The sequence below is a fragment of the Sinocyclocheilus anshuiensis genome, unplaced genomic scaffold (assembly GCF_001515605.1).
Source record: "Sinocyclocheilus anshuiensis isolate Anshui unplaced genomic scaffold, SAMN03320099.WGS_v1.1 scaffold1393, whole genome shotgun sequence".
NCBI classification, from domain to species: domain Eukaryota; kingdom Metazoa; phylum Chordata; class Actinopteri; order Cypriniformes; family Cyprinidae; genus Sinocyclocheilus; species Sinocyclocheilus anshuiensis.
This window is the reverse complement of record NW_015548343.1, coordinates 1409858-1420376: the sequence shown is the minus strand read 5'-3', so window position 1 is coordinate 1420376 and position 10519 is coordinate 1409858. Positions and strand designations below refer to the sequence as shown.

At 35.7% G+C, this 10519-nt stretch overlaps 1 protein-coding gene across 1 annotated transcript; it reads left to right on the top strand.

Annotated features, from left to right (window-relative positions):
• Positions 1-713: 713 nt before the first annotated feature.
• On the top strand, positions 714-1964 carry LOC107656602 (galanin receptor type 1-like). Its single transcript, XM_016444497.1, has 2 exons — positions 714-1388; positions 1569-1964. The coding sequence occupies exons 1-2, from the start codon at positions 714-716 to the stop codon at positions 1962-1964; spliced, it is 1071 nt and encodes a 356-aa protein (XP_016299983.1).
• Positions 1965-10519: the final 8555 nt, after the last annotated feature.

The window sequence follows — 10519 nt, the reverse complement described above, 5'->3', positions numbered from 1 at the left end:
GCTTTGGAATGTAGTGAAGTAAAAGTAAAAGTTACTCAAAATAAAACCACTCCAGTAAAGTACAGATACTTGAAAAACGTACTTAAGTACAGTGACGAATTAAAACTACTCCATTACTGTCCACCACTGCCTATTTGTAAAACGAAAACATACTTTTAAGACATATGAACTTGCTTTTTTGAGCACACTATGCTTATATAGTCTTTGAATATTTTGTCTCAATGAAATATAAGTTTTAAGTTCACCTGAACCGTATGGATTACATGAAACTGCAGGAGTTGAAAGGGGTCTAATGGATAGTGGAAAAGTGGGGAAAAGGGCGGGGGCGGGGGCGGCTTGGTGGTGGTAGGATATCTCTGTATATGAGGATGGGTGGGTAAGGCTGGGAAATTGGTGTCTCAGTGCCGTCGTCCACACAGGCAATATTTTACTGCGGCATCAAAACAGCTCTCCTCCACCAAGCGCGAGCTCACAAGAAGAGTCCCTGCAGATGAAAACATTCATCTCTAAGCGCCATCAGTGTGAGAAGGCAACGGGATTATCAGGAACGTAATTTCTGAGAATTATTATATTTTAGATTGTTATGAAAGTGTAAGAATATTTTTCAACCAAACCTTCTTTTCTGGATAATCAATTATCCAAGAAAACTAGCTGCAGAAGATCTTCAAGACTGCGTTTTCACGACGAAGCGTCAAAATAAGCTCACGTTGAAGATGAACATCCAAAACAGCAGTTATTCAGACAGACCTGATGGCAACAAAGACTTGGATGCTCCTGAAAAACCCTTATTTGGTATAGGAGCCGACAACTTCGTCACGCTTCTGATCTTTGGACTCATTTTTACTCTAGGCGTCCTGGGAAACTCTCTGGTTATTACTGTTCTGGCTCAACGCAAACCTGGACAGCAACGAAGCACCACCAACATCTTCATCCTCAATCTCAGCGTGGCAGATCTGTCCTATCTGCTCTTCTGCATCCCCTTTCAGTCAACAGTTTATATTCTGCCCACGTGGATCCTGGGTGCCTTTATTTGCAAGTTCATCCACTACTTTTTCACCGTGTCCATGTTGGTGAGCATCTTCACTTTATCAGCCATGTCGGTGGACAGGTATATCGCCATAGTGCACTGCAGAAAGTCCTCTTACATTCGAGTTGGGAGGCATGCATTGATCGGGGTGCTGATCATATGGGTGCTCTCTTTCGTCATGGCCACACCGGTTGCCTACTACCAGGGTATCGTGGAAAGTGAGGACAACAGCACGTTTTGCTGGGAAGTTTGGCCAGATCACAGCAGGAGGAAAATCTATGTGGTGTGCACCTTCGTCTTTGGATACGTGCTGCCGCTGATTCTGATATCTTTCTGTTATGCCAAGGTCAGTGGCTGTTTAATTGTGTCTTGATTATGAATATTTGAATTTAATGTGGCTTGATTATGATCTTTATTAATGCAAAACTAAATGTGGATTTGTTTTAGAATCTGTTAAGGTATATAAATATAATATAATCTTTATATTTATACTTTATATTTATTAGATGTATTATTATTTATTATTACTTAAACTGACCACACACATTTATGTAAATTGTTGATCGTTGTTATTATGTTAAAAAACAACAAAAATGTCTCTCTCCACTTTTCTTATCAGACTGCTCAGACAGTTCTGGTGGTTGTGGTGGTCTTCTGCCTGTCCTGGCTGCCTCATCACGTGGTGCACCTATGGGTCGAGTTTGGCTCCTTTCCCCTGAACCAGGCATCCTTTGTGCTCCGTGTGGCGGCTCATTGTCTGGCCTACAGCAACTCATCTGTTAATCCTGTTATCTATGCGTTCCTCTCAGAGAACTTCAGGCAGGCGTATAAGCAGGTGTTCCGTTGTCAGGTGGCTTCTAAGTGCCCTACAAATGAGACCAGAGAGATGAAGAGCAAGATAGAGCCAGCACCGTCCACCAACTGCACCACTGTGTAATTCCTGCAGCTGTTATGTTTGTCATAATTTATGATGGCTTACAAATGCTTAGAAATTATTTAAAGTTACTTGAGTTTTTAAGCTCGGGAGAAGGAAAGAAGCTTGTTTCGTATAGCATGGCATGGCTAGATGCTGGGCAATGTATTTGTTATATGCTTGGAGGTTTGGATGGTTGCCTTAATTTTGACATGATAAAAAAAACTCATTTACTGTGTGCTTACTCACGATGATGCATTTCCTTGGACTGCAATCGAGACATAACTTAGCATTTGCTGTGAAGCCATAGTGATGTATGGCCTGTTAATATGTGCAATCAAAAAAAGAAATGTTAATTTAAATATATATATATATATATATGTGTGTGTGTGTATGCATGTATGTATGTGTGTGTATAAATATATAACTTACAAATTGTAGTCTGTTACTGATGACAAATTACATGACAAAAATCATAATTTGTAACGCAATCTATTGGATTACACGTATTAGGTAATGTATTCTAACTACTTTTTTATTCTTTTAGATTTCTTTTGACCTAACTCATAAGAAAATATAGTCCATTCTTTATTATCAACATCATGAAGTGCATTAAACATTATATTATGCCAGGGTTTCCCAAACTGGGGTCCGTGAATTAACTGCATGGGATTTGTGAGATGATGAAAAGCAAATAATTAATTCGGTGATTAATGTCAAATCAAGTCTCAGGGGGGACTTAATATTTTATGTCAAAGGGTTTTGGCGGACACAATTTTGGGAATACATTCTGTTTGGTTTGTTAAAAGCGCTATATAAATAAAGGTGACTTGACTTGACTTGACTTGGTATGCATGTGTTACGCTGTGTAATTCAAACAGGGCAGGCCCTAGCATTTTGGGGGCCCTAAGATTTTCAAAAGAGGGCCCCCCATCACCTAACCACCCGCATCCCCTAACGTACACATCCTACACTGACACCTTATTGTAAAGCAATGTTATTTTACTCTCATTGAGGTACTATAGCTTTTGTTAATATTTTTAATTATTTTTATATTTTCTGCTGTCATTTTCATTTTAGCTAAAGTTTCAGTCATTTTATTGTTTGTTTTTATTAGTTTTTGAATGTCTATATAGTTATTCATTTTTATTTCAGTTTTTAAGTTTTTAGAACATCAACATAAATTAAATGAAAATGAGAAATGTTGCCTTGTCAACTAGCTAAAATAAAATAAGTTTTTTTTTTTTTATTTGAGTTAACATTTATTTTATTTGAAATAATGAAAAATGTTTTTAAATATATTTTTAGTTTTAGTTTACTATATTAACCCTGTTGTAAAAAATTACCAAATTGTCTTAATCAGTATCTACTCAGTATCTTTTAATACATACATATGAAGATATGCTTACTTATTAAACACTTTTAACAACTTTTTAACCATTTTAACTATTTAAAAGTTTAACCATTGCTTTCAGAAAAATATATGAAATTTATTTTTAATATTTATTATTAGTAGTAGTAGTACTATAGTATTGTTATTATTAATATTATCATTATTATTATTATTATTACCAATAATAATGCAGAATAATCTCTTTTCTGAGCTGGCATGTTTTAGTCCAGATTAAAATGCAAAAATGCACAAGTGTAAAAAAATTTTGAATAAAAATATGGCATATTTAACCCTTTCATGCATTAATTATTCAATCACAAAGTAATAATTTTTTATATGATTGTTTTTACTTTTAAACAAGTGAAAAATCATGCCAATGCAATCATGCACACATATCCCTGCACTCATACAGTACATGCCTACACTTTTATATGAACTAATAAATAAATATAGACTGAAAGCATTGAAATAAATGATACAATCTGAAGACTATATAATATTGCTGTTTAATAAAACTATTCAAGTGTAAATGTTATCATAATCATGATAAAACATGCAAAATAAGGCAGAATACAGGCCCAATAGGCACAATATAACCTTTGGTGCATAATGCCCACTGCAGTGGACAGATCTATTTTCTGTCACAGAAAACAAATGTACAAGGAAACTTTTATTAAAATATTATTAAGATAAAAGTATTTCTAACATCTTATTTAGCTGAAAAATATTTTTTGTACCTATCTGGTTTTCTGAGAATAATTGGATTTAACACTTATCCCTGAGGTACTTGGTGCATATCCTCCTCCATTTCAAATGTATTGTGCAATATCTCAAAACAAAACAAAAAAAGATACAAAGACAATAATTAAATGGAATTAAATAGACAACACTTTGGTTTGGGGGTTTGCCAGTTGATGGTTGGGACATGGAGCTACACTGGTACACATGGTGTCGAAGAATGAATTTGCATTTTATTCAGCCCGTCTGCTGCTTTTGTTTAGACAAAAGAGAAAATCTGGCCGAACTTTTACGTGGCAAACGTGCAGTGTTATAAAACTTAAAGGGGTCATATGATGCGATTTCAATTTTTCCTTTCTCTTTGGAGTGTTACAAGCTCTTGGTGCATAAAGAAGATCTGTAAAGTTGCAAAGACTAAAGTCTCAAATCCAAAGAGATATTCTTTATAAAAGTTAAGAGTCAGCCACACCTACCTAAAACGGCTCGTTCTAACACGCCCCCACATATCTATGTCACTATGTGGGAAGATTTGCATAACGCCACCCAAATGTTCACGCAAAGAAAGAAGGCGTAACTTTTATTCTCGCTGTAGTATTGTTGCCGCCGCCATGTCATGAAGAGCTGTGTGTTTCGTTGTGAAAACAAAACTACTTTGTTTGGCCTTCCAAAAGAGGACGACATCTGCTTCGTCATGCCTGGAGCTGATCCGTGCTGGTCGCTGAGGGAATACATCAACTTAGTGCTGTGGATCGCCGGATCGGCTTTCACCGTGGATGAAGCGGAGTCCAGCCCGGGGTCGTCACATGTGGTTGCCGCTACTTCGTCGAATCCGCCGGCCGCGCCGTTCTTAAGCCCGCGCCTCTGCTCACTTTTATTCAATTCAAAGTTTGAAATCAATCTATCTCGTGCTACTGCACCAAAATTACCCCACTGTAAAATGAAAAGTTTTTAGCTAGTTATAATGGTAATTAAATAATGTTTACATATGTATAAAAGCCTACATTAAAATCTGTCATATAAATTGGTCTCTTCATTAGAAATTAGCCTACTGATTGCCACCATTGATGGACAAAATTTTTAAATAATATTAAAAATATCTGTATGACATTATATTCTGCAGTTCTTCCCTGTTGTACCGAATATCTATACTTTTCAAAGTATCATATCAAAGTTAGAAATTCAAATATTGTGACAAAATTAATTTTGTAGGGTGCCACAAGTTTGTTAAAATTTCCAAAGGGTGCCGCGACTGAAAAAAGGTTGGGAAACACTGATGTACAGTATGTGGAAAATAATGTGTTGTTTTTACTTTAAACCGCATAAACACATTTCATTACACCAAATACACAAAATAATGTTCTTTTTAGCAGCATCATATGACCCCTTTAGCTGGTCGATGGAAAATAAGCTAATGTGCGCTCTAAAAATCGAAACCATTCGGATATTAAGATACCTAGAATTATTCACATATTTTGAAGTGCCCACGATACCGTTCATGTTCATTACTGTTGTTGCATTGCCACAGCGCGTCTTCAAAGCGCTCAAAGCAAAATGCCGAATTAAACCGATAAGACACGATCCAGCAACCGTCATTTACATTTTCAATATCCACCACTTACCCTTATCTTGCTCACTCGCTTGCTTTGATAGTGCCGCCTCTTCATTATCAAACACACACGACTGACACGGAAACTTCATCAAAGTTATTATTGCCAGGCATTTCTGTCTGAACCCTGACACGGGGCCCCCTGGTGGCCACGGGGCCCTATGCAACCGCTTATATCGCTTATTAGGTAGCCTATTGTGTGAGTAATATGTAATCATGTAAAAAGTAGGCCTAACTGTAATCTGATTATGAACAATGTAATAATTCTATTTAAAATGTAATGTAATCTAGTTAAGTACTTAATTTTTGGAATATGATTATGTAATCCAGATTACATGTAATCAGTTACCACCCAGCACTGTTTGGGGCCTAAAATAATGTTTTTTTTAATAATATATTATTATAAATTATAATAATAATTTCATTATTTAATTTAATTATACATGTTTTTTTATTACAAAAATGTAACTGAACCATTAAAACACAGTCCAGAAAAATGTAAATGAAATAACCTACATTTTATTTTTCCTCAAATTGTGTTTTATTTTTAGCCTACCAAATTCTCTTTTTCCATTTTAATGGATTAATTAAACGTAAAAAATCATTAAGTATAATTTATTATTATTATTACATTCTGACGTACATTCTACTGTACAATAGTGATATATTTGTCACAATTTCTTCAAGTTAAACCAAACTTTTAATTTGACGATTTGTTGTGAAGACAGTTTCTACTTGTAGACCCATATGATATGAAAACCCCATCTGGATAATATCTGGATATGCAAAAAATCAGATTTTTTTTCTGAAAGTCTGAAGAAGGCCTAATAAACAGCGCAACGTGCGTGAGCCCAGTACAGGTTTAATCGCAGACCGATTTTAATCACACGACACTGCTACTATACAGCGCTGGGAGATCCAGTGAGAAAGTGTTTCAATTCTCCGCCGAATGAATAAAATCGTTGCGAAATCTAGTGAGAAACATTCAAATTTGGTGCAGAATTGTCTGTTATAAACTATAGATATCAGATCAAACAGCAATGATGTGGAAACCAGGAGAAATATTGTGCCATGAGCAAGTTACAGAAGGTTTTTCAGTCCACAAATCACCAACATTCACCATGGATTTAAATAAGTAACGCTAACTGTAACCATGGTATTGTGGCAGTAGTAGTTGACTATTATTACATTATTCATTTTAGGGCTCGTACAACCTTTTGACAGTGAAATAGGCTACTAGTGGCAAACAAACACTTTTATTTTTAAATAAAAAATAAATGAAATTACCACTATAACCAGTAGATGGTGGCAGAGGAGCACTTGTTGGCTTATTGGCCATTTCCACTGTGAGTGTGTTCCACAGTGCTTTGGAATTTATAGACAATATGAAATCATCACTATTATAAAATATCTAATCATCAAGAAATCGTTTTTTTTTTTTTATCAAGAAATCGTTTTTTTTTTTTTTTTTGTCAAAGTTTGGCACATTTTTGTACTGAAGTATGAAGTAGGAAAAGTCGCAAAGCTTCATGAAAAAAAATTCAAATTGTGACTGAAAAGATGTAGAGCTCCTTTTATAATCTCTGAGGATGTCGGTCAAAGTACGATAGCCTACTATAGAAGAACAATGGGCTACATTTAAGAGTATAATATTTTCCATATAAAAATAAGGTTATTGCATGTTACTGTTGTTAAAAGATCTGTGCTTGAGTTGACAAATGTACATTTCCAAGAAATAAACATGTAATATTATTAATAACTGCATGTAATAATGCAAAACAATAGTAATTGTATGTGGGGGGTACTTTATTATTAGGATTAAAAATAATAATAATAAGAGAAACTCAATTTATATGCCGTACATTAAGTGCACATTGAATTTAAAAAATCCAATCATAAGACACTGCACTGTCTCAGGGTCATGAAAAGATGCTATGCTTATCTTAGCACTTCAACGGGAGACCTGACAAGATTACCTTTGTGGCAAATGTACCTGAATTACTGATAATGGAATATAAGAAAGTCATGCGAGGCAGCAGCAGCATCACGATCTCTCAACTCTCGGGAGAGGGGAAGTGAGGATTCTAAATGTGCAACATACTGCAGATTGCAGTTAAATTCATAAATATATTAACAACTATATTTTGTGATCATGGGTTTTTGTTTTATGATATAAGTAAAGTTCTTTCATGAGCTGCAAAAAAGAGTTGCTGTTTCAAAGTGCCCTGCTTTTGGTTGTCATGGAGACAGTGCAGCAACTGAGTAAGTCCTGCAGTCTCAGGCTTAAGAGTGAGCAACAAGAGTTGTAATTCTCCATCATTGGTACATGCGTGTGTGTGATAGGTCACTGTGATCCACAAAAACACATGCTTCTGGAAGCTTCTCTCCAATATGTGAACACTACAGTTCAGAAGGGTGTAGAAAGAGTCTCGAGTCTTGCTTTGTAGCAAGCAAAAGAAATAGTACACAATGTTTTTCTTTCTTTCTTTCTTTTCCCAATCTGCAATTCATAAGTAGGAGATTAATATTTGGTATAACAGTTGTGTTATATATTGTTGTATTCATGTTGGTCTACAACGTTGAATTATCTCTAAGCACTTCTGTTACCCATGTCAACTTAAGCCATATACTTTACTGTAGTATTTGTAGCACTTTTGTGTATGTAAAAAAAAATTTAAAAGATGAGTTTTTGAAGTTGAGAATAAAACAGATTATTGGAATACATTGGTCAAGAAAATACATGTTGAGTTTTCTACTTTTAAAATTCCACATTAGTTTAATGTGTTACTTGCCATTTCTTCGTAATTGTTTGTGAAATTACTAGCAATTTGTGTGTGAAAATTGTTTCTACACCAATTTTTCAGTGTACAAGTTCTACATATGCACAACATCTAGATAAATAAAGAACAGCCTTTGAATTTTAGGTTTAGGTAAATACATGCCCTCTATAAAACCATCATGAAAAAACATCACTGGGTCTGCGTATGCTGTAACTGATGCAGTAAGATTATAAAAGGATTCACCAAAAAGGGCTACTTTTCTCTTCTCTGTGCTGATGTGCAATTTGTAACTTTCAAGTACCTTCCTCTGACTACCATTTTTACGATTTCAAGATTTTCACCCCAGGGCCTCTCGTGAGGAATCCATTTTGATTGTCTGTGTGTAAGAGTGAATGCATTTGTGTCTTTATGTGAGAATTCACATGTGATGAAGTTCACATATGTCATTTGAACTTTGTTCTGTTCCCAAAATATTTAATTGGCTTCCATAGGTGACACTGTTCTTCACACAGTTCACAGTTTAAGTGCTTTATTGGCATGACAAATATTTGTACATGCCTATTGCCAAACCAATGCAGCGTTGATGCATACAATCAAAATGGTGCAAGAAAGGAGTAGTGCAAATTAATATAAAGAAAAGAACAAAAACAGTAATTGAAGTAAAAAAAAAAATATATATATATATAATAAAAATAATCCAAAAAAGGGACACAGATAGGGACAAAGCTGTATCTTCCTAAAGAGTCCACAGAAGATCTTTCCCACTCTTATTGGTCGTGGTTATTTCTGTGGAGGTGAGAAAATGTGTTATTTATACAGGACAATTAACTGTTAATATATTTGCTCCCTTGTGTGTCTGTGAAGTCTGGCTGTAATCCTGTTTTTGCGTTCATATCCCCAATGATTAGTACACTTCCCAGGGCCTGGAAGTGGCCTGTCTCTTTCTCCAATGTGTAGAGCATGTCTTCACTGTAGTAGAGGGACTCAGATTGTGGGGTGTATATGGCACAAAGTAATGTGTCTTTTTGTGATAGTAGTAGTTCCTTATGGAGTTTAAGCCAGATATGGTTTTTGACAATTTTTACTGTGTCAATGCAGTTGTCGAATTTCGAGCTGTACCAGATGATTTGTCCTCCTGAGTTTCTGCCTTGCTTAACTGTGCTACGTTTTTGCAAAGGTAGAATAATTTCTCTGTAGTTGGGGGGACAGTGTGTGGTGGTGTCTGTCCTGCTCCATGTTTCCTGTAGAATTATAATGTCCATTACCTTGATGCTGTTGTGGAATTTTGTTTAAACTCTTCAGCCCAAAGGCTGTCAATTTTAAGCCTTGTATATTCCACATTGATATTGACAGGGTCATTTTCCAAGATATGTAGATCTCCTGATCTCCTGGAGCACCAAAGGGTCCTACAATCTGAAATGCAGACGTGGCCCTGGAGTAGGTAGGAGGTCCTTGGCCCGGAACACGCAGAGTACCTTGAAGTGAAGGTACGCTCGCCTGTGTGGTCCACCCTTCCTTCCTCCTGTAGAACTTATTTGCATAGTCCAAACACAAAGTTAGAAAAGTATCACTTAAGTTTTACCAATGCATTATTCACTTTCCAAACCACAGCCAGAATAGTTTTGGCAATGTTATGAACGCATTAAATCCAAACATGATGGAAAAAAGATTGAACTGTCATGCATGCATTCATTTGTCTATTAACAGCTGAGTTTGTGTAAGATGTTGCACTACACACAGTGTTGGGGAGTAACTAGATGTAACGGAATTACGTAATTTAATTACAAAATAAAAGTAATTGTAATCAGTTACAGTTACTAAGAAAAAATATGTAATTCAATTACAGTTACATATGCGCTGACATACAGCACCATTGCACTTCGGGTGTCCCATGTTCAACTCGGACCTTTCCCGATCCCGCTGAAGGTGGAAGAGAGTGCTGATATTCATTCCAAAATCAAAATGGCTTGATAATTGAGACTGTTTAGGTTTTTGGGGGGTTAAAAAAAAAGGAGTGAATTTTTATCATTGTAGGGTGGTTGTGTCTACACACTGCTCAGAC